Source organism: Pelecanus crispus, chromosome 4 (genome assembly GCF_030463565.1).
Source record: "Pelecanus crispus isolate bPelCri1 chromosome 4, bPelCri1.pri, whole genome shotgun sequence".
Classification (NCBI taxonomy): Eukaryota; Metazoa; Chordata; class Aves; order Pelecaniformes; family Pelecanidae; genus Pelecanus; species Pelecanus crispus.
Genome location: NC_134646.1, coordinates 14581133 through 14606786, shown reverse-complemented (window position 1 = coordinate 14606786; position 25654 = coordinate 14581133). Strand labels below are relative to the sequence as shown.

General features: G+C 37.1%; 1 protein-coding gene across 5 annotated transcripts; it reads left to right on the top strand.

Annotated features, from left to right (window-relative positions):
* Positions 1 to 25654, top strand: CLGN (calmegin). Of its 5 annotated transcripts, none has more exons than XM_075709202.1 (15): positions 1 to 186; positions 1064 to 1134; positions 4201 to 4259; positions 7359 to 7500; positions 8330 to 8411; positions 11520 to 11712; positions 13708 to 13897; positions 14507 to 14620; positions 15228 to 15384; positions 16695 to 16910; positions 18716 to 18835; positions 19017 to 19161; positions 21016 to 21093; positions 23729 to 23835; positions 25574 to 25654. In XM_075709202.1, exons 1-15 carry the CDS (start codon positions 25 to 27, stop codon positions 25652 to 25654), a joined length of 1917 nt encoding a protein of 638 aa, XP_075565317.1. In that variant the 5' UTR covers positions 1 to 24. The 5 variants fall into 5 exon arrangements, with proteins under 5 accessions (XP_075565317.1, XP_075565316.1, XP_075565313.1 ...); XM_075709201.1 differs by having other exon boundaries at positions 19017 to 19170; positions 23726 to 23835; XM_075709198.1 differs by having other exon boundaries at positions 25 to 186; positions 23726 to 23835.

Sequence of the window (25654 nt, the reverse complement as noted above, 5' to 3'; positions counted from 1 at the left end):
CTTTCAGTTCTTCAGGTAGCCAGGATGCATTTCCAGTGGGACTGGCTGTGTTTGGGTGTCCTGATAATTAGCTCAGTGACTGCAGAAATTGAAAACGAAGAAACTCTGGATACAGATGTTGAAGTGGAGGATTTTGACAAGCAGTCTCAAGAAGCTGATGTTGACAGAGATGAATCTTCCTTAGAGGTAAGATTACAGAAGTCTTTAGCTAAACCTTGTGTAATTATAAGATACATAGTTATAACTAGTGGAGAAATTGGTGGAAAAATGCATTTAAAAAAGAGCAGGTTAACACGCAGTTGACAACTGAGTGGGTGTCAAACCCACCCGTCTGAGTTTTTCAATGTGACATGAAGGACAAGCTTGGTGAATGATTGTACTATGCCAAAGTGTAAAATCAGATCTTCTGCCTGTGGTGGATAGTCATGAAGAACCTTTTGTTGTAAGCCCTAACATGCCATTTCTAGAGAAGAAAGCAGAAAGCGTCTTGGTCTTACTGAGATTTTGACTTTAGACTAGTTTCTGGATTTCATCAGTCACAGCTGCCTTATGGCACTGTCTTTATTCCCAGAAAATCTTTCTGCATTTGTTATGCTGTACTTCATAATAGATGTGGGCAATATTAATGAATTATTTTTTCAACTTTTTACTGTGTAGCCCAACTGTAATGTGCCAAGTAGACAGGAAAACAGAAGAATGGAAAACATGTACAGAAAGAAATAGGGACAAAGCAAAGAATTGGTGCAAGTTCAGTAAATTTTCTGGGGTTTTGTTACACGTAAGATGTGTAACAGTACTTTAGTTAAAAGAGCTTTGAACACAGGAAGCAATTTTTAAAATTCACAGATATGAAATTGCTCCCTGTTAGAGGGATGCGCCCAAACTGTAGAAATGAGAGGGGCATGGGAGGGTGGGGAAAGGTGTTCTATGCTGCTAGATGTTTCTAAATGAACAAAATCTGGTGGTCTGTCTGGATGGACTACTTCTAGAGATATGATAGTGTATTTCAAATGAAAAATTGTAATTTATGTTAGAGTTATGTGTATCTGTACGTGTCATTTAGGTTGTGTACCAGACTCCAAAGCCAACTGGGGAAGTGTATTTTACAGAAACCTTTGATGGAGTATTGGCTGGGTAAGTTTATGCCTTAAAATTACAAACTTTTATTTTTGACTGTTTAACTTACAGTGGCAGGACTTACTTTGTATTCATTTTTCTGCTAGTATCTTTATAAAAATTAATTTTTACAGGGGTTAGAATTGGGAAGGCTGGTAATGCTTGCTCCAAATACATCATAATGTTAAGCCGGACAGTTAACGTTTCAGGTATGTTGCTATTTTTTGTGTTTTGAGGAAGCTTTTAATAAACTCTGGGTTTATGGACATTAAGAAAAATAATATAATTTAAAGATTTAGCCAGCTGAGTTTAGCTGTAAGGTGGAGCGCATAGCCATTACACTGCGGTGGGAAACTCTTTCTAACTCTTCAGGCGCACTTAGGTATGTGTAAGAAGGCAGCGCCTTCAGCATTATAGATAAAACCTCTATTGGGGAAGACTTTTCTTAGCAGATTTTTTATTAATTTATTGTATTGCTTGCCATACTCAGTAAGACTTAGATATTTATGAGACTACTGAAATGTTCCTAGGTAGTTTGACCTTACTGCATTGACATTTTAGAAAAATCTTCAGGTTTATCTCAACAATTCTTAAGCCAGAAATTTTTGTCTTGTCTCTACCTTACCAGTTTTCTTCCAACAGTATGGCAATGTAAGGTGTAACTGCTACTGGGTGACTTGTGTTGCTTAATGAAAAGCTGTGTATTGTGAGCTATAGTCAGTTGCTGCCAATGTACTGTCAATAAGAGTGAATATAATATATTACTTTCTACTTCTGGAATAGACTTACTACTTCTAGTTGGAAAACAACTTGGCTTTCAGTCCTCTTTCTAGCTCACATGTAAAGTGTGTAGAATATCAAGGAAAAACAAATGACTACCATGTAAATGTGGTCTGTATGATCACTGACTTCTTTTTTGAATCAAGCCAGGTTAGCCTTCTGTCACTGGCTCAAGTTAAGTAAGTGCTTTCGGGTAGAATCTGTGAATGCCGTAGAAATCTCTTTAGTAATAGCTGGTCTGATGAGTTGTTAGAGTACTTCCTTGCTATGAGAAAAGCTTTTAAAATGTGAAAGTAAGTCTCTGGTTTTTAATGAGAAATCACGTCTTGTTATTGGTATATTTTTTCCTGTACACTTTGATGCTGTTGAACAAAAGACCTATCTCTTGATTTGTGAAAAATCACGAAAAAAGGTGTTTTCATATGTTACTAAAATTGATGGAACAAAAACTAACTCTCCTGTGAAGAGCCAGACAGAGAGGTGAAAGGAGATGCAATATGATACATTCATTACGGTAGAACTTGAAGCTGCCTATTTTTTACTTCCTGTGAGAAGACTGAGATCCAGCTACTGTAGGAGTGAGGTTATACCATCATAAGGCATATATGTCTGCTGAGGATGCATGATTTAAACTGTAAACAAAATAACACGGTAGCAGGGACCAGTAACTTTTGTAAGATTGAATCTTACTCCCTTTTTCCAGTTGTTTCTAAACTGTTCTCTTCTGTAGGGTTACAGGAAACTTCAGGCCACTGAACATTAGTCTGTCATTACACACATGATGTTCTTTCATATTTTCCTGTTTTTGTTGCATATTTAGACCAAATGTAGAAGGAAAATAAGATAAGCTCCCATCTTCAGCGTATCACTTGTCTTAATGATATGTCACTTCTGAATGTTAAGAAGTGCAATACAAAAGCAGTACCAATGATAACAGGGAAAATGATTAAATAGAAGAGGTGATAATGGTTGCTAAGAAAAACCCAAACAACTGAAGACCTTGATTAACAAATGTAAAAACTTAACTGGGATACTTGAATGATAACATCCATCCCAATTTCTAGCTTCATGAAATCTGTTCAAAGATTAGTTTGTCTTCCTACTAAATGTAATATTCAAAGCTCTAGCTACAATGCTTGGGATTTTTTGGTCTAGCTGTACGTCATTTACATAAGAATAACACATATGGAACTTAAGATGTATGAGAAAGTAAGCAGCATGTTGCCTTTCTTCCTTAAAATTGGGGAAGCTGGTACATAAAAGTTGACTAGGTGAATCACCAGAATAGAGTAGCTTTTTTTGAGAATGGGACTTGAAAATCTGCGTGACTTGTAGAGATGTCTTATTTCCCCATTGATCTTTCTCCTGGTAGACCAAGGATCTAGTTTGCCATTTATACTGTGAAACTTTCAGCATCTCTGTTAACAGCAAACAAATCTGCCTGAAATTCAAACAGAAAAGATAAAGTATTCATCCCTGAAATACTCCATGCAGAGGATATTTCAGAATGAATGAAAATACTTCTTTACAGAATTAATCATGAGAATGTAGTATTGTAGTTGATACGATGAAGAGTTCAGCAACACTTTTGGCTTAAGATACTCCTGTGCATGGCTCAGGATAGAACCACTGTATGATCAGAGGGTGGACTGCCCTTTTTTCTCCCCCTCCCACCCCCTCCTCCAAATGAACACTGTGTGTGTCGGGTATGTGCATATCTTTTCGGTAACCTCAATTTGATAAGCTGAGTTCATAGTATCGAGGAGATCAGGAGTTTGTTCCCCCTGTTGGGATGCCCTATGTGCCAGACATTTGGAATCTGTTCAGTGCATAATTGCATTTGCCATTTGGACACTTTTACCTCTTCCTTTCGTCCTCTTTTATGCATGTGTACTGTTACTGTCAGATAGTGTTAAGTTTCTTTGGGTGATTATTTTCTTTTCCTTATCGTATCAAAGGTTTTACACTTGAACCTTGCTGTTTTCCATTATATGCTTACGTGATATTCTTACATTCTGCCAAACTCAGCTTGTATATAAAACTGAAGTTTATTCAGAATAACTTAATTACTTTAGAGTTATAATTGTATATTCATTTACATTGCTAGGAAGTATTTTGAACTGCTATATTAGACTAATGTATTTTAAATGCTTTGTAGTTCTTTGAACTACACAAAGTTCCATGATGCTGACTGTCAAAATCATTATCACAGGTTCACAGCCTAGAAGCGAAAGCTGTTTTTCCTGTGCTTGTTAAATAATACATGCATAGATAGTTCAATGACTAGTACGCTTTCTGTTGTAGGTGGGTGTTGTCTAAAACCAAGAAAGAAGACACGGATGATAACATTGCTAAATATGATGGTAAGTGGTTTTAATGTTTACTTCCACTGTATAGTTTCTGTTCTGTTGCTCTTTGAGAAATAACTACACCTTACACTGAACTTACCTTTGAAAACCTAGATGACGTAAGTCAAAAATGTTAGTTTGTATAATGACTATTATCCTGAAACTGAGGTGTGAAATGTTGCTCATTGGGTTACTTAGTGTGAAGATAATTTTTTTTTTTTTTTGGTCATCCCAACAATCTATTGCAATGAATGATACTAGAATACCCTCTGGTATCTGAATAGTCAGTATTGATTGTTCATGAGTAGTGCTTCTTGAGAACTTTCAGAACTTTCAGAGAACCACCTTCTCTGAAATCGTGTCAGAGAGATTTACCACTTCAGTTTCAGTTGTTAAACACGTTTCTAGAGTAGCATGTTCCATGTTGTTGCGTCTGTCCTACTGATTGATGGGCTGGTCTCCCAGTCTAGCCTCTGAAACAAAAAAGCTAAACTGAATAATGTTTTTCTTTAAAATACTTTTTCAGATTCTCTGTGCTAGAATGTAGGGTCCTCCAGTGGTTCTTGTGCAGTTTATTCTTACAGTAGTCTAAAAAAACTTTGGAAAGTAATAATGAAAAAGTTGTTTTGATGGTTTTTATCGTGGGGGTTTGCACTTGAGTTATGAATTCCTAGGCTAGAATTGCCTGCTTGAATGTAATCTTAAACTGACAGATGTGTGATCTGTGGCAATAATTTTGCAACATGAATTTATTTCATTCAAGAGAAAGCGGGGAGAACAGAAGAAGCTTCTGCTGCAAAAGAAAAGTGTTTGCTACTGCTCTTATGTCAAATGAAATCAATTAATGTTAATAGGAACTGGTAAGCAAATGTAACTTGTAGGACCCTGGTGTGCAAAACAGTACAGAACAGATGTTTTTAGGTTTAGCAGTTACCAGAAATAACTGGTAAAAATAAAGAAGTTGCAAAGGGGCTATCCATACAGATGAGATGCTTATAAGAACTGATGTGTCTCTGATTACTTGGCCTCGGATTAGATAGAAATTGTCTCTAATGTCAAAACAGTCGTATTTGCTTAAAGTCACCCAGACAATTCAACGTTACCAAAGTCTGTTTTAAAAAGAGGTTTTTTGAACTATTTTCCAATTTAATTTTTTTTTTTTGTCGTCTTGTTTTGCCTGGCATTATTGCTTGGTCTTAGTTTCCAGGAAGGAACACTATTGAAGAAGAGGGAATTTTCCTCCCTCCTGTTTAGCAGACTAGAAGAAACTAGGGATTTGTTATTGACATACATATCTACCCTTCTCTAATGACCTTTCACAAATTGCACTTCAGTTGAATAAAAGTAAATAGCTGTTTCATTTGGATTTCACAGTTTATGAACGTGCTGAAGAACTCATTACGTTTTCTTCCTTTTGTTCATGTTGACGCAGGCTTTTTTCAAAATTCCAGTGAATTGTAAAAGTAGTCTTTCTTTTGTGCTGTGTTCATTCCTGGAAAAAAAAAAAAAAAATATCAGTGAATCTTGTGCTGCTAAGCTCTGAGAAAATATAACTGCCCTTTTAGAAATCTTGTTCTTTGCCCACATGTGTAATCAACTGTATTTTTCCCAAACTTGGAGAATGTATAATTATATAATCTTTTATTTTTAAAGCTGTAGGCGCTTGCTTGCTTGTCTTGGAAAGACTTTGGGCGGGGTGGGGGCAGGGTGGAAAGAGAGCTTCATCTCCCATGTGATTAGATTTGACCTGAAACGTTCTAATTCCATATAAGCAGGAGGGGAAGAACCGTGCAGGTATCTCGCTTACGCAGTGCCTTTGTGACTAATGCTTTTTATGTGATGATGGTAGGAATAAATCTAAAATCTTGAGAAATATTTTATGTTCCTCTAGGCATTGTGGGATACCACAGCCTAAAGATACAGATCTACAATATTGAAGTTTTCTTGTAGATTTCTGTAAATTTGAGTAGAGCAGGAATAACCTATACTTTGCACATGTGCCATCTTTAAAATACTGAAAGCTAGCATGATTTTAATTGGCTAGAAGTAATACCTTTTTGGTGAAATGGGAGAGTGGGCTTTTCTGTGTAGAGCTATGCGTACCCAAAGTGTAGGTATCTCTTTACTTATCTGCCATTTCTTATGGCTGAAATAGATTTTTACAATAAAACTCATTAAATATGAACCAGAGCGTTGAAACAGCCTCTATATTAGCAATGCAAGCATTAGGCTTGAATAAAATGACATACCTAAAATGTATTGATTCTTTCATACACTATTTCAATTAAACAGAAATCCAGTGGATATTCACACATGCTACAGGTTTGTGCAATAGACTTAATTAAATTTTGTGATGTAAAAACATTCTATGTTAAATGTGCATGTTTTGCTATTCAATGTCATTGGTTTATGGTGGATTATGGTAAGGATGTGGTTCTTTCCTACTTTGGAATCCACGGCTGGCTTTTTTTTAGTTGGAAAATTCTGGTTTACACATAAAACTGAGATTTTGATAATTTCCTTTCTTTTGGCTATAACAGTTATGAAACTGGGATTTTTTACTGCTGTAGAAACAGCTACTTGGGGAAAGAAAAAAGAAAAAGCTTGCCACTTCTTGTTGTTACAAGTACTTGCACTCTTTTTCCCGAAGCTTTCTTTCTTCCTTGTGTCTGAGCCAGAATGTTGGGTTAGATGGATCTTTAGCATGACACAGTTTTTATTTTATCATCTAACTGTGGAGCTGGAATTCTAGTGGTTTCTAATTCTTGAAAAGTGCTGGTTAAAACATTCTATCACTGATTTGATAGAAAGATGTGAGCAGCGAATTTGTGTACCATGAATGGTTTTTTTGTATTTGAGTGCTGTAGAGCAGTTAGTTTGGGGAAGTGTAAGCTGGACTTGAGTAATGTTTTTGTATCCGTGGTAGCATTTACCAGTAATGAATTGGATGATTATTGTTTAACTTCTTTAACACCAGATGTCGAGATTTCTTCCCTGCTTTGGCAGCTAGTCTTTATTTGCTGTTAACTCTTTGCTTTCAACAAGGCTATGATTTCTTTATTTCAGCCTATGTTTTTTTCAAAGACTCTGTGTGTGTGTGTGTGTATGTTTTAGGAAGATGGGAAGTAGAAGAGCTGAAAGAAAACACAGTGCCTGGAGACAGAGGATTAGTGTTAAAATCGGTGGCAAAGCATCATGCAATATCAGCTATGCTAACAAAGGCATTTATTTTTGATAATAAACCCTTGATTGTTCAGTAAGTAATCCCTCAGATTTTTTTACTTAATATTTATTATTATTAAAATCTTTAAGTCAAGAAAGTACTGTGAATCCCTGCAGAAAAATACTGACTTCCATATAGCATTGACCTATATCCAGAGCCATCAGAACTGTAAGTATGAATGACTTAATAATCAAGTAAGATTGTAGTACAAGTGTTAAGAAGTGATATTTAAACTCTTTTGAAGTATTTTAGGACAGAAGTCTAATACTTTACAAGATTGCTGAAAAAGCTAATTAATTTTCAGTCTTACTCTGAAAGATCTAAGTCATATGTAGTTTGAGTACAGTTTTTCCACTTAGAGAATACTTCTGTGTAGCTCTGTAAAAGCAACTTGAATCTTGAATGTATTATAGCAATATTAGTGATGATGAGCACCATGGCCATATGACTACTTCTGCCTAATACTCAGACTTGCTTTGTTGTACTTAGACGTATCAAGCTAACTCCTCTGGCTGAATTCAATGTGTCATATGGGCAGTTTCAAAGATGGCACAAACTTTCTAGAACTCTTGCCCATTTCTACTTCACTTTGATGTTTGCATGTTGGTTGATACCACCCTGAAGCTTTTCTTACTGGTGATGCCAACTGTTTGCAACCAGTTGCTACCATGGCGTTTTTTGACTGACATTGCTGCTGTATTAGCTTGGGTAGCAATTAAAACTTTTTGGTCATGTAGAAGTGTGTTGACAGTAGCAACTAATACACAGTCTTAATGTATTCATAATTAGAACTGCAAATTAGAAGTTAATTTGTATTTGTCTGATGCTTGGAATGTTTTTTTTTTACTTGCTGCTTGCCCAGATACGAAGTGAATTTTCAAGAAGGCATTGACTGTGGTGGTGCATATATTAAACTTCTCTCCAGTAGTGATGACTTGAATCTGGTATGTCCTCTTACTTAACATTTGCTATCAGTTGTTCATTTGAGGAATGCATAGTTGTTCTTGTGAAATGTCAGTAAGAAATTAATTCCTAATGCATCCTAAATTCTTAAAAGCATCCTAAATGCTTAAGCAGAAGATTGGGCAAGGTAATTATATACATATAGTTTATTATATATACACAAAACCTTTGGAGTTGTGCATTTTTTACTGGTGGAATATTTGATAACATTATTCTTGTTATGATTTCCATTTATTTTAATGAAACTTATAGGTAGTCTAAAACTTAAAGTAAGCTATTAATATAAGCTATTAAGATATTCACACAAGAAATCTCGAAGCGTGAATTTCAGAAGGTTAGAATGAAGAGTGTGCTGTGATTAACATACTCCTCTTAGTTCTGCACAAGTGATGTCTTGTATCCAAGACAAAGGACTTTTGCATCTGGCTAGTCTGACTTTCTGCAATAATAGAAGCCATAGAATCTCAACTTGTAACTTGTGAAACAATTTTTTTACTGCATGGCACACAACATGGCATCTTAGAAAGGGCCACGACTTGGAATTAGAAACTGAAAGTGATGGAGAATCTCTCTTCCCAGGAAAAGGTCTGAATAATCAGGTGTGAAAAATCAGTAAGTGCCTTCGTATGTTGGACCATTTTGTAGATTGTTTCTCAGTGTATTGATGCGAACTTGCCTGCCCTTTCCAAATTTATCTGCAAAACTCTTTATTACTATGCCAACTCAATTGGGTATTTCTTGCTTAAAATGCTGTCTGTTCTAGCCAAGTCTCAGTTCTGGCACATGCGAACTGGTTGTTTCCACTTTTAGTATTTCTGCCACTACACTGGGGTGTAGATATAAGCTGTCTAGCCTGTGATGGAGGATATTTTAGTAACTTTATTTTTTTTACATTCAGAACTGGCAGTGAATTGTGGCCTAGGAGCTTGCGCAACGCAAATGTTGTGTTGACAGAGTAGGGATGGCTGATATATACAACAGTCGCTGCAGCTGCTTTGATGGGAGGTGGTGCTTTTGGTACATAGCAGCAGTTACAGAACAGGATTATGCATTTGGACAGACTTGGAATGACCAGTGTGGATTCAAAATGTTAAATCATGAGCTAGGAGGAACTTGCGTTGACTCAGCAGTACAAACATGAAGTGATAAGGGTACTTCCAATCCTGAAGGAGGTTGCTGTGGACACGTAAAAGCTGATTACCCTAACTGCTACAGGTTTGTGGCTAATTGGTGTTGCCGAGCCAACGTTCAGTGCTGTAGTGACAGAAGTTTGCGAAGCGATCACAGTTACAACCTGTATAGGCTATAGAAGCTGTTGGGTTTGAGATGAATCAGGCTATACTATTTGCTCACCAAGATTTGCTAAACTAGAAAGGCAAGCTCCTGGAAAAAACAGTAGGGAATAGTCTGGAAAAAACTTGTAACGGGAGTGTGGGCAGAATACATAATTTCCTTTCTGGGTAAGATTTTTTCCTTGTGCTTTTATCCCCGCGATGTCTGTGCCTATTGCTGCTGCCTTGTCCCATGAGGCCATAACCTTGACTTTCAAGTAATGAGGAGAACAGCAGTGAAGTGTGATGCCCTGTGTGTGTGCAAAGTGAAGAGGAGATTGCTCAGGACAGGCTCAAGACAGTGCTTGGCCTGACCTGCAGACAAGCAGCCAGGAAGAGCCACTTAACAGTGGGACTCTTCATGAGATATAAGGGATAATACGTACCTCTGCAAGAGTCTAGGAGATGGCGACACACATAAGAAGTTGCTTGTAAGCATTTCTAAGGTGTATTAATAAAAGCTTTAGTGCGACTTCCTAGTGCTCTTCCTTTTTCCTAAAATTTGTATGCCCGTGTGTTTTTTATGCTCCAGTAATTTGAGTACTAATAAATAAGTATTAAAAATACAGACTGCAGGAAAGCAAGTAGAGGCATGACATCTTTCATAATGGAAAGATATGTAAATGATAGTAAAACCGAAAAGTTTTGTATTTTAAAAGAATGTGTGAGACCAAGATACTCAGCTCAATTACACATAAAACTGTAATCCTCCAGTATCTGTCATCTTACTAGAAGGTAAGCCAGAAGACAGCAAATGCAAAATGTGCCTGTTTATGGCCTGGCTCACAATTCGTCCTGTACTGTTTTTGGAGTTTCACTGGCTGTGTGATGAGGTAACTTAAAAGAGTCCATGTTCTCTCTTTCTTGTTTTTTTGAACTTTAAAATTGGACATGTCTCAATGCTGTATATATGCTTACTGCTATTAGAGTAGTCAGTTAATTATTGTTAATTCTTAGCAGTGACTACGACTGTTGAATGTTGTAAAAGGGACCAACCTTAAAATACGTGCACTACGGTAGTGCATAAAGTGAAAATGGTTTACTTTGCATTCAAAAAATTTAAAAATACAGACTCATTTCAAACAATATGTTTATGTCAGAATATATCTTTCAAGAAGAAAACTTCCAGGAATCAAGTGGTCTTCTTCCTTCAAGCAACTGCTGAAGAATATAAGGAACCATGTTACTGCATATTCCAAATACAAAAATCATATAAATAGTTGAAAAATGCTGACATCTAAACAGCTTACTGCAACATTCTCTGAAGGAGAACAACTGTATCTGATATTTTCAGGGTTGGTTGTTGTTGTTATTTAATGTGGAGCAAGAAGACTGATAAAATACTTGAGAATAATATCCTGGGTTTTATCTTTATTGAAAAATAAAATTGGTACGAAGAACAGTAATTAGTTCTATCTTTTAGTGTAATGTTTGTAGAAGGTTATAGATACTTGGGGGTTTTGATTTATGACAGGCATTTCCAAACTTAATATAAGGGTAGGGTCTAAATAAATTTATTCATCTTCACTTGAGGAGGTTTAAGTGATCTCTATGGTTAGTCCGCTCTCTGTGAATAGAGAGCACCCAGCAACTCAAGAGGACTGTTCAATTCCTTTCGTGATGTACCCTACCAGTTTTCAGTTAAATTTTAGAAAAGGTAATCATGCTGTATGCCACAGCACCAAGGAAAAAAAGTATCCAAAAATGGCTTCATAAAATGTACAGTATAACACATGCTCAGCTTTCTTGCTTCTACAGGAATACTTTTTTGACAAAACACCTTATACTATTATGTTTGGACCAGATAAATGTGGAGAAGATTACAAACTACACTTTATCTTCAGACATAAGAATCCTAAAACTGGAGAATATGATGAAAAACATGCAAAACGTCCCGACGTAGACCTAAAAAAATTCTATTTGGACAAGAAGACGCATCTATATACTCTTGGTATTCTTTAATTCTTATAAATTCAAATTGGAAAGGAGAGATTAAAAATGTGTTTCTATCCACTGAAGCTTTGTATTGAGTCCACTTTTTTGTTTGTAATAGTCTGTTAATTCTGAGGGGTGGTTGCTTAATGATTTGTGCTTAAATGATTTAATGACTGGGCTTAACTGCAGGGCATAAAAGTGGCTTTGAAATGCTGCTGTTTAATATCCAATTACAGGAAAAAGCGTATCAGCCCTGGCCAGCCTTTAGTGTGAAGAATTGATTAATACTTTCAGTATTTATTATGATAAGGTTGTGATCCTGTGCCACCTGCTCTAGGTGAACCTGCTTTGGTAGGGGGGTTGGACTAGATGATCTCCAGAGGTCCCTTCCAACCCCAACCATTGTGTGATTCTGTGATGAAGATATTTTTGTTAAGAAAGATACTAAAACACCCACAACTGTCCAATATTCTAGGCAGGCATCAGAGTTCACAGGAATTCAGTTAAATCTGCAGCATGCTGCACACAACTGTCCTCCACAGGTTAAGAGATCTCGCTAACACCTGCACCCACAGCAGTGTGCGTGAACAGATATGTTACCGCATTCTCGGAAGTGAATGAGTATGGGCTGGTTTTAATTTGGTGACATCTCTTTCTGTACCAATGAACAGTATAGCAGAGATGAAAGTTTAATTTTGTACTTTTTTCCCCCTTTTTTCTAACTTCTGAGGAAGAATAACTAATCAGAGAAGAATGGGCTCATCTGTGGCATACTGCAAATCCAGCAAAATTGACTACACTTTTGAACATCCATTGAATAATAATGGAAGGCATGTTCAACTGCTGTGCCATGGGCAAACTTACTGTTCTTTAAAATAAATTACCGTAGTGTGCCATAGCAAACTTTCCCTTTTAGATAACAGGAATAAGTGAAACAAAACACTGTTCTTCTGGTAAAGGAATGCATGTGTTCCTGTATTTGGGCTGTTCATTAGAAATTCTGATTAAAGATACTTAAACTTGGATTGCACTTATTCGGTTATAATTGTTCAAATAGATTCCCTAGAGCTTGTGATTCTAATGCATTATGTGACTGATAACATAAGTTTAAAAATCAGTTCTTTGTATTGTATCTAAAGTGATATGGGGGGGTTCATTTTTGCATTTATGGTTATTTTAATACTGTTGAAAACTGCAAGAGCTTCATCAGATATTATCAAGCTGTCATTGTAAGACTGTTACTCTGGTTTTCATCACCCATTTTTATAAAACTGACATAAAAGTAGAATAGTATTTACTTTTGAATTAATAATCTTTGTTGTGTTGAATAGACATTTTAATATACTTGTTAAGCACTTAGAAATGTGCTCACTGGTTATTAGAAATGGATCTGGATACAATGTCTGTTACCGAGTCTGACACTGCGCAGTTCTGTGACCCCAGCTTCTCAGTTACTCACACTTGCTAAAATAGTTAAACATTTGAAGAGAAATTTCTGTATTTGCAGTCTGGCATTTGAGGGAAATGGCTGTCAGATTTGAATCGGAGAAAATATTGCTTTGATGATCTTTCAGCTGCGTTACTGATGCAGTTCTTGTGTTTCCATGCTTTCAGGTGTGAAATCGTAATTTGGTAGCAGAGATGCCTTTTGGGGCAGATGTTTGTCTTTCATTGTCTGTGTTTTTAAATAAATAAACAAAGCAGAATTTTGGTCAAGTGGTAGGTTTTTGAAAAATCTCTTAGAATGTGCTCAGATGTGTTTCAGCAATTGAATTTGCTGGAGGTTTCATTTTTGGGGGCCTGATACTGGGCGTACATCCCCACAGTAGCAACTTCAGTGTTTTGTGTCCAGATCCAGTAGCTGGGTGGGGAGTCTGTCTCCTCCTCTGAGAGTAAGGATCCTGTTTGCCGTTATTTGTCCAAGTCTGTGCTTATTATATAGGTTTCGGTTAAAGATCCTTGTAAAATGAATGCTTGCCTTATTTCTTTAATACAAATTTCTTCAATTTAGTGCTAAAACCAGATGATACATTTGAAATGTTAATTGACCAATCAGTTGTCAGTAAAGGAAGTCTTCTTGAGGATATGGTTCCTCCAGTAAACCCTCCCAAAGAAATAGAGGATCCTAGTGACAAGAAGCCTGATGATTGGGATGAGAGACCAAAAATACCTGATCCAAATGCTGTCAAACCAGATGACTGGTAAGGAGAACATTTTAATCTGTACAATACCTTTTAAATGCAGGTTATTAATTTGAAAGATTTGACTGGTTTTATTTTGTTTTTTGCTAATGACAATTTTCCACTACTAAAAGCACTGAAGTTTGAAAACAGAATTGAGGTGGGTACAAGGTCATCTTCTAAGGAAAGATAATTGTGCTTTTTGCTCATTTGTACCCTCCATAGTTGCTATTAATAACTAAGATTACTATACCTGAAAGATTAGGCAGAGGGTTGTGGGTTTTTTCACCATATAGTCTTAATTTACATTCAGTGATTCCTACTTCCTTCTATGTGAACTACTGTTCATACAGCAACTCAGGAAGAGGAGGGAAAAACTTAATGGGAAGACCTGACTGACACCTGCTAGTTGATGGCAGCAATTTTTGGGCTAAGTAGTACTTTGAAACAATGCAAATATAATCCAAATATTTATAAACAGATAATTGGGTGTCTAATTCTCATTATCAGTGTGTCTAATTCTGTTGTGCCTTTGAAAATCATCCCCTTTGTGCCAGTTACAGTCCTCTGAATGGGACATTGGTTCAAGGTCAGGCTGCTGTATTTTCTGACATAAGTTTGTAATTGAAGGGATGAAGGTGAGCCTTCCAAAATAGAAGATCCTGATGCTGTTAAGCCTGAGGGATGGCTTGATGATGAACCACAGTATGTTCCAGACCCTAATGCAAAAAAACCAAAGGACTGGTAAGAACTTGATCAATAAGTGCAGGTTGTTAATGTGTCTTGTAGATAAGACTGACTATTCTCTGTGGCAAATTGAGTTGTGCATCACAAGTCAATCCAAAACTCATTGTCTTTTGAGGTAGTAAGTTGGAATGTGTAAGGTGTGGCCAAATATTGGTTGGTTTGAGGGGCTGCTTTTTAGAAAAACATGAACATGTCAATCGCCTTTTGTTTTCTGAAGATATAGAAACAAAAACAGAACATGAAGGACCCCTTTGAAAGAATTTGCTACAGTGTTAAACCATGAAACAGTTTTAAGTTGGTAACTTGAAATCATGTAATAGTCTCAAAGAATCTTTAAGCATCTTATGGAGAAGTGTTTCAAGCTGTCTGCAGATGCAGGAATACAATTGCATTCAGTTGTGCTGTGGTAGTTATGAACACGTGATCTCATGATCTTTAAAAAAAAAAAGGGGGGGGGGAGGGGTAGCACTCCTTATATTGTTGGGTAAAGTTCTGTGAACTGGTCAAAATTCTGAGATAGTTACAGCAAAACATGTATGGCCCCTAACTTCAGACTGACTGCTAGTGTTCAGACCAGTCCGATCTGTAATTTTTTCTTCTGTAGGGATGAAGAAATGGATGGGGAGTGGGAAGCCCCTCAGATCCCTAATCCAAAGTGTGAGACTGCACCTGGTTGTGGACACTGGGTGCGTCCCATGAAGAATAACCCAAACTATAAAGGAAAATGGAAAGCACCTATGATAGATAATCCTAACTATCAGGTAATAGGAATATTGTAGGTCATTGTTAAAAGGTACAGAGTTCAACAGAGCAGGCAAGTCAAAGTAGTATATTTATCTAGGCTTTTTTACTGTATATTTATATTTTAGAATGAGTCTGAATACCCTCACTAAACATTTTGAGCTTTTTTTGAATTTAAGTTGCTTTTTTTTTTTTTCTCCTTTAAGTATTCTGGAAAGTAGAAATGCTTCCTGTATTAAAACAATTTCTCTGTTAAAAGTTGCTTTTGCAATGACTTGCACTGGTACCACTTATTTAATATGCTCTGTAGAATTGTATTCTGAATTATGTTATCATTTAATGAAATATTTCTCTTCTTTTTTGTTGGGGTTTTAAGTCTGGGTCTTTTAAATGAACAATTTTTTTAATTAGAAAAATGAAACCTTTTAGTAAGCAGCTCAACTTACTAGTTCAATTTTAGTGGAAGCGTCAGTTTTGGATAATTAAATTCTCCTCCTCCCCTCCAGATATAAGAGGTAATCAGTTAGATATTAAAGAGAATTACTTTGTATTAATTATGACTGGGGAGTACTTGAATCTGATTTCTTTAAGCTTAAGATCCTAAGCAGGTTTGTAAACAAAATTTGGCTCTAATTTGCACAGGTATCATAAGACTGAATTTTCCTTCCCTAAAATTTTCCCTAATGCTTCTGGTTACAGTAGCTATCAGTTTATGTGTGTATATATATGTACTGGAAGGGACCGTGTGGATCACAGGATGTAGTTCCCCTGCAGTCTGAGGCCCCCAGACAATAGATGCTTACCTCGGAAGATTCCATCACTGGCCGCGAAATATTGACCAGTGCTCTTCCAAAAGTGTATATGCTGTATTGATGAACAAAAGCCAAAACTATGTATTACATAAGGAGAGACTAGAGGAAGAAGTAATACCAACGTTGTCTTTTCCTGCAGTATTAGGAAATTTGTTTCCTAGACTTACTCTAGGAAGTTTACAAAGACTGTCCTTGGAATCACCAGTACGTGGAAGAACGGAGATACTCTGTACAGTCAGTTATTACTGTAACCCTGTATGGACAAAAAAAATTAGTTTTAAGAGGTCTGCCCTAAGCCAGAAAATTGAGACCTATTTGCCAAAATCTTATAGGCTATTTCCAATTTTGTTTTTATGTAGGTTAAATTCTAATGCTTGTTGTCTTGTTGTCTTAAATATGCATTTAAAATAGTTGGGAAGTTCTAATTATTTTTAAATTTGTTTCACAGTTTGTTTTTTTTAGTGAAGTATAGGTAATGTGATTATTTTTTTTTTTTTTTTCTTTTTTTTCCTTAAAAGGGAATCTGGAGCCCTCGGAAAATACCAAACCCAGACTATTTTGAAGATCTTCACCCATTTGAGATGACCACCATCAGTGCTATTGGTTTAGAACTCTGGTCTATGACATCTGATATCTACTTTGATAACTTCATTATATGTTCAGAAAAAGAAGTAGCAGATCGTTGGGCAGCAGATGGCTGGGGCTTGAAGAAATTAGTAGCAAGTGCTAATGAGGTATAAACTTTACTGTGTTCTTGATAGCCAAAAGTAATGAGGAAGGTGTGCTGTTGGAAGAATTTTCTGTCAATTAATGCTGACAGAATATTAATTTGTCTGCAATTACTCATCTTGCTGAGTAACTATGACAGGTTTTTTTTTTCCCTCATGGTTTGGCTTTTTACCTTTTCCAGATCAATGCAATATCCTCTTGAAATTAAAAGGGTACAACATTTTACTTAAATACCTAGTGAGAAATTGGCTTCATTAGAGTTAATGAGTCTTCTGCTGTTCGTGGTGATACTAGAAATTCAGTACCTGTCAGCAAATGGCAGCAGAGTTACTTACACTCAGAGACCTCTTCCCCCCGCCCCTTCCCCCCTCCTCTTTTTCCCCCCCCTCCTCTTTTTCCCCCCCCCTCCTCTTTTTCCCCCCCCTCCTCTTTTCCCCCCCCTCCTCTTTTTCCCCCCCCTCCTCTTTTTCCCCCCCCCTCCTCTTTTTCCCCCCCCTCCCCTTTTTTTCCCCCCCCTCCCCTTTTTTTCCCCCCCTCCTCTTTTTCCCCCCCCTCCTCTTTTTCCCCCCCCCCCTCCTCTTTTTTTCCTCCTCTTTTCCCCTCTTGCAGCTAAATCCATTATATATGTTCTTTAGATGTTTCCCTCCCATGAGGAATGGATAAATAGTCATGTGTTTTTTCTGTTTAATAATTTTAGGCCTTTGTCTGCTTAGATGTACATTACATAGCTCTGAAAATAGTGCACGTGTGTTTATGGAGCTGTGTCTGTTCTTCTGTTTCTATGTGTGCATCCACATTTTGTTTGTATACTGCACTTGGCCAGCCGCCACAGTTTTTTCTAGATCCCTTTCCTATGCTGTAGGATGAACTTGTCCTGACATACAGGATCGTGAGCCCCTCTAGTGGCTGCCTTTACTGACTACAGTTTCTTTCTAACAGTCCTATATTTTCTTTGAGTGGCAAGAGCAGGCCTGCAGCTGTGGGAAGGAAACGATGGGTGGGTGGCAAATGTGGCCAGTTCCTGACAGCTGCTGTTTGTCGCAGGATGAGCAAGTAGCAACAGCGTATCTGCCCATGCAATTAGGAAAGCCACCTCTTCCCACAACCTTGCCCTTTTCTGAAATGTTTGGTTTTATGTCTGGACCTCCATCGATACCTGTACACACAATAGTAAAAAATATTCCCTTGAGTCCCCTCACTCCACTGTGCCTCTCAAACTTCCTACCTTAGTTGTTGATGTACCCTTTCCAGAGGTCTTACTGGACCAGGCACTTGCCCACCTACCTCTATTGTATAACTCAGAACTGGGCTGGGAGGACAGTTGACTCCGAGTAACTGGCTGCCAAAGGAGAGAATGTGGTACTACAGATGGAGCAAGACATTGCTCTTCAGGAGGCTGGCTGCTGCTCTCAGGTTCTTGATGCTTTGGGAGCTTTCAGCTGAGTTAGCACAGTGTGGGGGAAAAAAAATGGAGTAGCTGGGAAGGGCCTAAAGTGTGAGGTTGCCAAGACTCCAAATGTCACTTTACAAAATTGAGTAGTGGCCAGTCTAGTATGTTTGGAGTACCAGGTTTGTTCCTTCTTACTTAGCACCTGCTATTTTTTTGCAGTCTGACAAATTGTTACTTTACTAGTATTGAAATCCAATATTGTTTTAGTCATTAAAAAGCAAAGGTAAAGAAGGCTTTTCTTTGGGCAACATAAAGCTTAAAACATATATAAGTACACTTTATAAACTTACTGAAGTGTTAAGAGGGATGTAAATGCAAAATCTTTTTTTTTTTTTTTTTTTTTAATTGTTTTTAATATAGCCCGGTATGTTTACTCAACTGGTGACTGCTGCAGAAGACCACCCATGGCTCTGGGTTCTTTACATCTTGACTTTAGCTCTCCCTGTTGGTCTAGGTGTGTTGTTCTGCTGGCCAGCAAAGGTTAGAGAAACTTACTATATTTTTATTTGGTTTTATTCTTAATACTTTATTTGAAAACTGTTAGCATCTGTGCAACAACATATACTTTTAATGTGCCATTGGTGTTACTTAGCTTACAGTGGCTGGTGTGTTTAATTCTTAATTTGAGTTTAAATGTAAATTCATTTTTAATTTGTTATAGAAAACAGATGATGATATTGACTTCAAAAAAACTGACCTATCTAAGTCAATTACAAAGGGAGAACTAAAACAAGAGAGAGAGGAGTTAGAAGATGATGAAATAGAATTAGAAGAAGGAAAAGAAAATGAAGATGCTGCTGAAGATGGTAAGATGAGCAAGCCATCTTGCACTTTAATTAAATACAAAGACATGAATAGGGCTAGTTCATGGATTGCACTGCCAATAATTACAACCAGTTATTTTAGAATATGCAAAACCTGCCTTGCTCTGAGTCCTCTTTTTCTTTTTGACAACCTCCAGCGAGTGGCATTCCATGGCTAATAGCTCTTTGATAAATACAAGCAGAAAGTAAGACTCTCCTCAGTATTTTTTCACTTTCAAGAAATTAATGTGCTTCTGACAGTCTTTTTATGTTTGTAGACAGTGATGCATGTTTTCTCCCTTCTAAATATTTCAAATATTGAACATATTTGAATGGTTAAAGTCACATTTTTGTCTTTAAAATGCATCTGGAATAGCTTTAAGTCTTTAACATAAGTCTTTCTGCTTACTCCTCTATGGGAGGGCTGTACCTTGAACTATTCTGCTGGTCACTAATTTTAGTAACTCTTGTTAAAGCCTGAAAATACAGTAGACTTGAAATACTGAAGTCTGCTGCTTCCTTTGTGTTGCTTTCTAGCAATGCATTACATGCCTGCAGAGATCTGTTCTGCTCCCCTAGGGGAGAAATCAGTGATTCAGTAGGTTGAGCTATACTTTGGCATCCAAGGATAAAATCACCTTGTGTTACTGTAGCAAAGATTACTGGTACTATTCAACTATGGCTTTGATATTCTGTTAGCATTTCCTTGAGTCTATAGGAATGAGTAAGAAGCAAATCGTAACTTACAGTGCATTATCTTGACTTCCACGAGAAAATCCTTAGCCCCAGACCTCTGCAAGATTCTGCCTCTTACTTCACTCTTCCTTGGTAGGAACAAAGAAAATGACAAGGGACTGGCATGGAAAGTTAGAAACCTAGCAGACATTCATGGTTTGTTTTGGTTTTGTTCTTATTACTGATGTGATTTTGTATTACTGACAAATTTTGTGGATTTTGTCTCTGTCTGCGCTTTGGTCCATAAGCCTTGATGGCTTCTGCCTGTATGTCTTAAAAGTTTACTCAGCATCAGACATTCCCATGCCAGCACTTACAGAATTGAGTACATTGTTGGCACAATGCTTGCCACACCAAACTTAGTCTATCTGCCTTGCCATTCAAGAGCCTTACCTAGGCATTTAATTATTTTAGTTATGCTACATATATTTTTTACATTAGCATAAATTGTAGGTACGGCATTTCAGCATTGTATCTTCCTACATTTTCCTTTTGATCTTACTCTACTTTACCTGCTCTTTGCTCCTGAATTACAGCATCTGTTTTCTTCTACCCAGTCTCGATGCAGATCATAGATACATTTTCTACCTAATATGCTACTGTTGCATGGCTGCCTGAGATGCCTGTATTCCAATATTCTTCTGTTAAGTCAGTCAATTAATTTAGTTAATTACAACACATCACTTAATAAGTAATATGTTAAAGTGTGTGTTTGAATATTAGAAATAAGGTCCAGGCAATTGCAGAGGAACACAACTTTTTTAAAGAATTCCACTTGGAACAGCTGTTCATGATGTTTCAAAAGTAGGTTCCATTTTAGACCTTTACTTTCAGTTACTAAACTGAACACAGAGTAAAACTGCCATAGCTAGCTTTTGTATGACTATTCGAAGGTTTTCAAGTAAATTTGAGGCTTCGGAGGGAAGGATTACACTTTGCTGTCATATGACTTCCTGGTTTCTCTTTGTTTAAGAATTGCTTAGCTTCCCTTAGCTTCCCGACACCTTTTACATTTGCAGGTTGAAATCTTCCCTTTTTTCCTATCGCTCTTTTGCCTCTTAATGTCTGAAAGCATTAGAGAATTTGTCTTCTGCCTCCTCCTGCTGATTCTTTTTGCTACAGAGAGAAGAGAAACGGAGGAGACAGAAAGAGAGTTTATAAAGGATACAAAGAAGATGAGAAAGGAGGCTTTTCCTTCAGGTATTGGGAAAGGGAGGTAATTTGGGCTAGGACTTGAAAATGCTCTCTCCTTTCTGTTTTTTTTCCCTCTGCTTCCTTGTTGATGGTAGAACTTCAAGCTGGTAGATGCCAGCTTTCATCAGATATGGATGTGAGTTTCCTCTGAGATTTCTCAGTATGGTACCTGTAGTCATAAATATTTTCTACTAGTCTGTTTGGATCCTAAACATTTTTACAATTCGTTTATAGTCATTAACTGCTGCTTTGTTTTCTGCAGTTGAAGGTAACAGGGTTTGAGCTGTGGAATACTGAATAACTTGAGATCCACGTTTTATCACGGGGCCTTTGCGGGGTGGGGGGGGGGGAGGGGGGAAGCATGGCACAATAGCAAATTTCAGAAACACTTGTAGTTTTCTTTGGTCCAGTGAGAGTGTGTTGCTGGCAGAGTGTTTCTTGAAGGGCATTGTCCATGGGATTTACTGTTTTATTTTGTTCTAGGTTAATTTTTGTGGCATTGCTAAAGGATGATGTGTTCTTGATTTGTCCACTTACCTGCTTCGTCTCCTGACTTTCCTTGCCCTCTAGAAAAATATTCCAGGAAGTGAAAGAATGTTGCCAAGAAATGGAATTTCAGGGGCACAGTCTGAACCTTAGTTGTGAAGTTACACATTTAGTTATATGAAATATTGTTTACATTAATATTAGACTAAATTTAAGTTAATAATTTTAAATAGTATAGTTGTCCAGTTCAGACATCAGAAGTAGTAAAAGCCAGAAGATTTTTCATTTGTTTTGTTTTTTCCCCTCTATTGAAATTAGTACTTACGGGAGGTGGTGGATTTGCATCACTTAAAATCTCTAATTGCCTCATTAGGATATGAGCAAAGGCTTTATGAATTTTTGCCAAGCTCTTCTGTTAAGGGCTTATTTTTAGAACAGAAATCTTTGTCTATGTCTATCTTAAATTATGATCTCTCTTTTTTTGGTCGTATTTCTCCTTTTGAGAACAATAGTAGAGACGTATTATTGTAGACATGTATCAGGTATATTTACAGATGGGAAAAACTAATTTCTTAGAGCTTCACTAATTGTTATGAACTGTTTGGCTCAATTTATAGCTCTACTGGAGGCAAACTTTTTTTGGTACTCCTACAGAAGTCTCAAATATTTTAATAAATTAGGGTTTTCTAGATTTTTTTGTCAGCAAGAAATCAGGAGAGTCGCATCTTATATGTGACTACCATCTGAATTTATGTAGTTACTTTTGTTTCAGTTTTACTGAGCTGCAACAGTAAGAATTGGGGGGTGGGTTTTGAGGTTTTGGGTTTAGTTTGGGTTTTTTTAGCACTGAAGTAGTGGTTATGAGATGCAGGCATGACCTGATAAGGATAGCATTGAGCACTGCTTCATTACTGGTTTTGTTAAGTTGTAAAATGCCATTTTTTATCCTTTCTATCAGATTCAGATATGATTTCTTGTTTACTCTTGATAGAAAGTATTGCTAAGGGTACTCAATTTCCAGAAATTCTCACTTCAGGACCTTAGTTTGAAATAAAGGAAGAAACTTGCCAAACCCCAGTAACTTTTCTTTGAATCATGCTGTGGTTGTTGAGGTTTAGTTCTTATAATGAGCATCAATACCTAAAATGCAAGCATAGTAGTGCCAGCTTGTAAGTACTGAGGCCCGAAGTGGAAATCAAAACAGTTGGGTGCCTGGCCTCCTTCACAAAATATGCAGAATATAGAGTTGGTTACCCTAGAAGGGCAACCTACGTGCTGATCAGAGAGCAGCCTAGAATTCACAGTATTTGATACATGCACTGCTCTTCAGTGCAGTGACGTGGCCTCAGTAAGAAAGTAGAGGCTGCCTCTGTGTTGCTTAGCCTGTAATTTGTCCAGGGAATTCCGGAGAGTAAAAATGCACTGTTTTTTTTTTTTTTTTTAACTTTTTTCTACTTCCCCCCTGCCTTTCCAGTCCCTGTCAGTTCAAAGGTCTAACTGACACCAGGTCTCGCAGAAAGCTTACTGCTTTTTGTGAATAGTTTTATCCTAGCAGTGCAAGCTGGACATACTTCGAGTGAGCTGAGGGGAGTACAGTGCTTTTCTGACTAGTTTCTGCATTGCAGTAATGCATAAGAAGGGGATAAGCACAGAGCTGCTTATCCTTCAACCAAAACAGTATGCCAAAAGAATTCCTTGCTGAAAAGTAGAATTCCCTTAGGATGTAGGTGTCCCCCATGGTGGATGACTGATAACTGCAATATTGTACTTTGCTATCTAAGTCAGAATTTAGTCAGATTTGGGATGTATATTTTGGACTCCAGTCTCAAAACTGTCTAATGCAATATCTGGATTTAAGGACTTCCCTAGAGGAAACCAACTTAAGGTCATCATTTTAGTCAGTCACAAGTCTGAAGAGAGTATGTGCTATTGTGAAAAGAGGCTAGGCTGAAGCTATTAAAATTTGTTATTAAATCTGACAGTGATCAATTTCTACTAATTCATGAGAATTCTACTGTTTGTAGCACAGAGATCGTAAACAAGCAGTTCATTCTAAGGCTGAAATTGGCTTCTTTTCCCTATGAGCGTTGTCTGGATGTAGTGCATTTTTAATATAGTTCTGTTTACAAAGTAGAATTAATTTCTTCTGCAGAAGGTGAGGGTGAAGGTTGTGAAGATGTTGGTGATGAAGAAGAAAATGAAGTTGCAGATGGAAGTCAAGAAGAAGGTGATAAGTCAAATAGATCTGGTTCAGAAGATGAGGTAAATGTGGGTGTTTTCCCCCTATTTTCTCCTTGCCATTGTCCAACATCACATTTCTAACTAAGTCCAGTTACCTACAACAAGAGTTTTTCTTCTGTTGAGCCATAAAATAATCATGAGGTGGGGATGTGTTTTTATTTGAGTTTGATACCTCAAATGCTCTGTATAGGTTTGTGAAACGTGTCTCTTCCTGTGTGATTTTGGCTAGGTGGTATTTATTGTAAAATACAGGTATAGTATAGAAGTGATCATGCAGGTCTCTAAACATGAAACGTTTCTACAGGAGTATAGGTTTTAACAGATTATTAAATGAGTTGCAAGTCTTGAACATTTGGGTGTTGCAGTAGGTGTCAATCTCTTTTTATTGTGCTACTTAATTGATGGAACATGTGCTTCTAACCCAATAGCCTTTTAGTGAGACCTAGAAAAACCTTAAGCTTTCAGTTATCTTCTTATTTTGGAATTTAAGGAAAAAAAAAAGTTTTAAGCAAAATGACCATACTGGTTTTGAATTCAGCACCTGCAGTTTCATTTTTCTTGTGCAGATTAATCCAGCCACCAGATAATCTATAAAATGTTTTTCAGAAAATAACATTGTAGAATGGAACGTGTGTGTGCTTTTCTTGCTTGTCAACTACTCATTACCCTTTCATTTAGAAACTCTGGCGTGTCTGAAACGCTTTAGATCCACCCACAGTATTGCTGTTGGTCATCTTGTGCTTGTCACTCCCTAAATGAGTCCCTTCCCAGATTAGGGGAGTTGTTTAATATTAACGCCTTTTCATATAAAAGTCCTCTAGGAAACTGTACCTTGCATGAGGTTGCATTGTTTTAGCACTGAAATTCTTCATTAATTACACCTTATTCAGGACTTCCTCTTGTTCCTGTAAGAAGCTTTTTTTTTTCTCTTTTCCTTGTATGTTTATCTAGGAATACAGTATCTGATGAACCCCATTAAGATGTATGTGACTCTCTGTGAAAGTAATAACAAGGTCTGAATGTGTGTATGCCATTACACAGTATCACAATGAGGTTATGGCTTGCTCTTCTCTGGGTATTTTCAGGGTGTACAAGTTTCTGTCATGAGTTAGCTAGTGACCTACTTGGGAGATGTCATGCACACCATGTCCTCACTCAGGCTGTGCCACATTCTGTGAGCTGTTCCTTCTGCATGAGGTGCTTGCCAGTAGATGATGCAGGAAAGTGAGGAAGCAGTGCACTGTCTGAGAATGGAGTTCATGTCGGAAAGGCTTTTCGTGCACCTCTGTAAGCTAATCGCTTTTAAACTGAGAAGAACACATCTGATTTAAGAGCAGTTTGTTCTAGTTGTCGCTCTCCAAAGGCGGCAGTTAGAATGTTTTAAATGCTTCTTGCTTAAGGAGTGAAAGTTAAAATTAGCATAAGATGCACTTTAAGCAAGTTGCTAAATTCATTAAAAAGTCGCTGCTTCTAAACCACTGAGTAAACGGGCAAAACCAAATTTCTGACATCAGTTTTGATGTACTATTCCCTTCCTTCTGAGTATAGAAAGGAAAAGTCTTCTACCCACTTTATTTATTGTTAGATTAGTATTGTGGAAAAAAATGTCCTGTCACTTAAGTGTTGTATTTAGTGATAATATGATTGGAGGGGTCGGGAGGAGAAATAAAGGAACATGCCATTTTCAATAATGAAATTAAAATTGGTTTAAAATTTTAATGCTGTTTTTTTGGCGTTTTCTTGTTTGGTTTTTTTTCAGATGAAAGAAGCTGATGAAAGCACAGGTTCTGGAGAAGGTTCACTGAAATCAGTGCGCAAAAGAAGAGTACGAAAGGACTGA

What these genes read in the sequence shown, in the direction of transcription:
- CLGN (XM_075709201.1), top strand. Translation starts at nt 25, where the DNA reads ATGCATTTCCAGTGGGACTGGCTGTGTTTGGGTGTCCTGATAATTAGC. An exon ending in AATAAACCCTTGATTGTTCA is followed by an intron (nt 7,501 to 8,329) that starts GTAAGTAATCCC and finishes CTGCTTGCCCAG; the next exon opens with ATACGAAGTGAATTTTCAAG. An exon ending in TAGATAATCCTAACTATCAG is followed by an intron (nt 15,385 to 16,694) that starts GTAATAGGAATA and finishes TTTCCTTAAAAG; the next exon opens with GGAATCTGGAGCCCTCGGAA.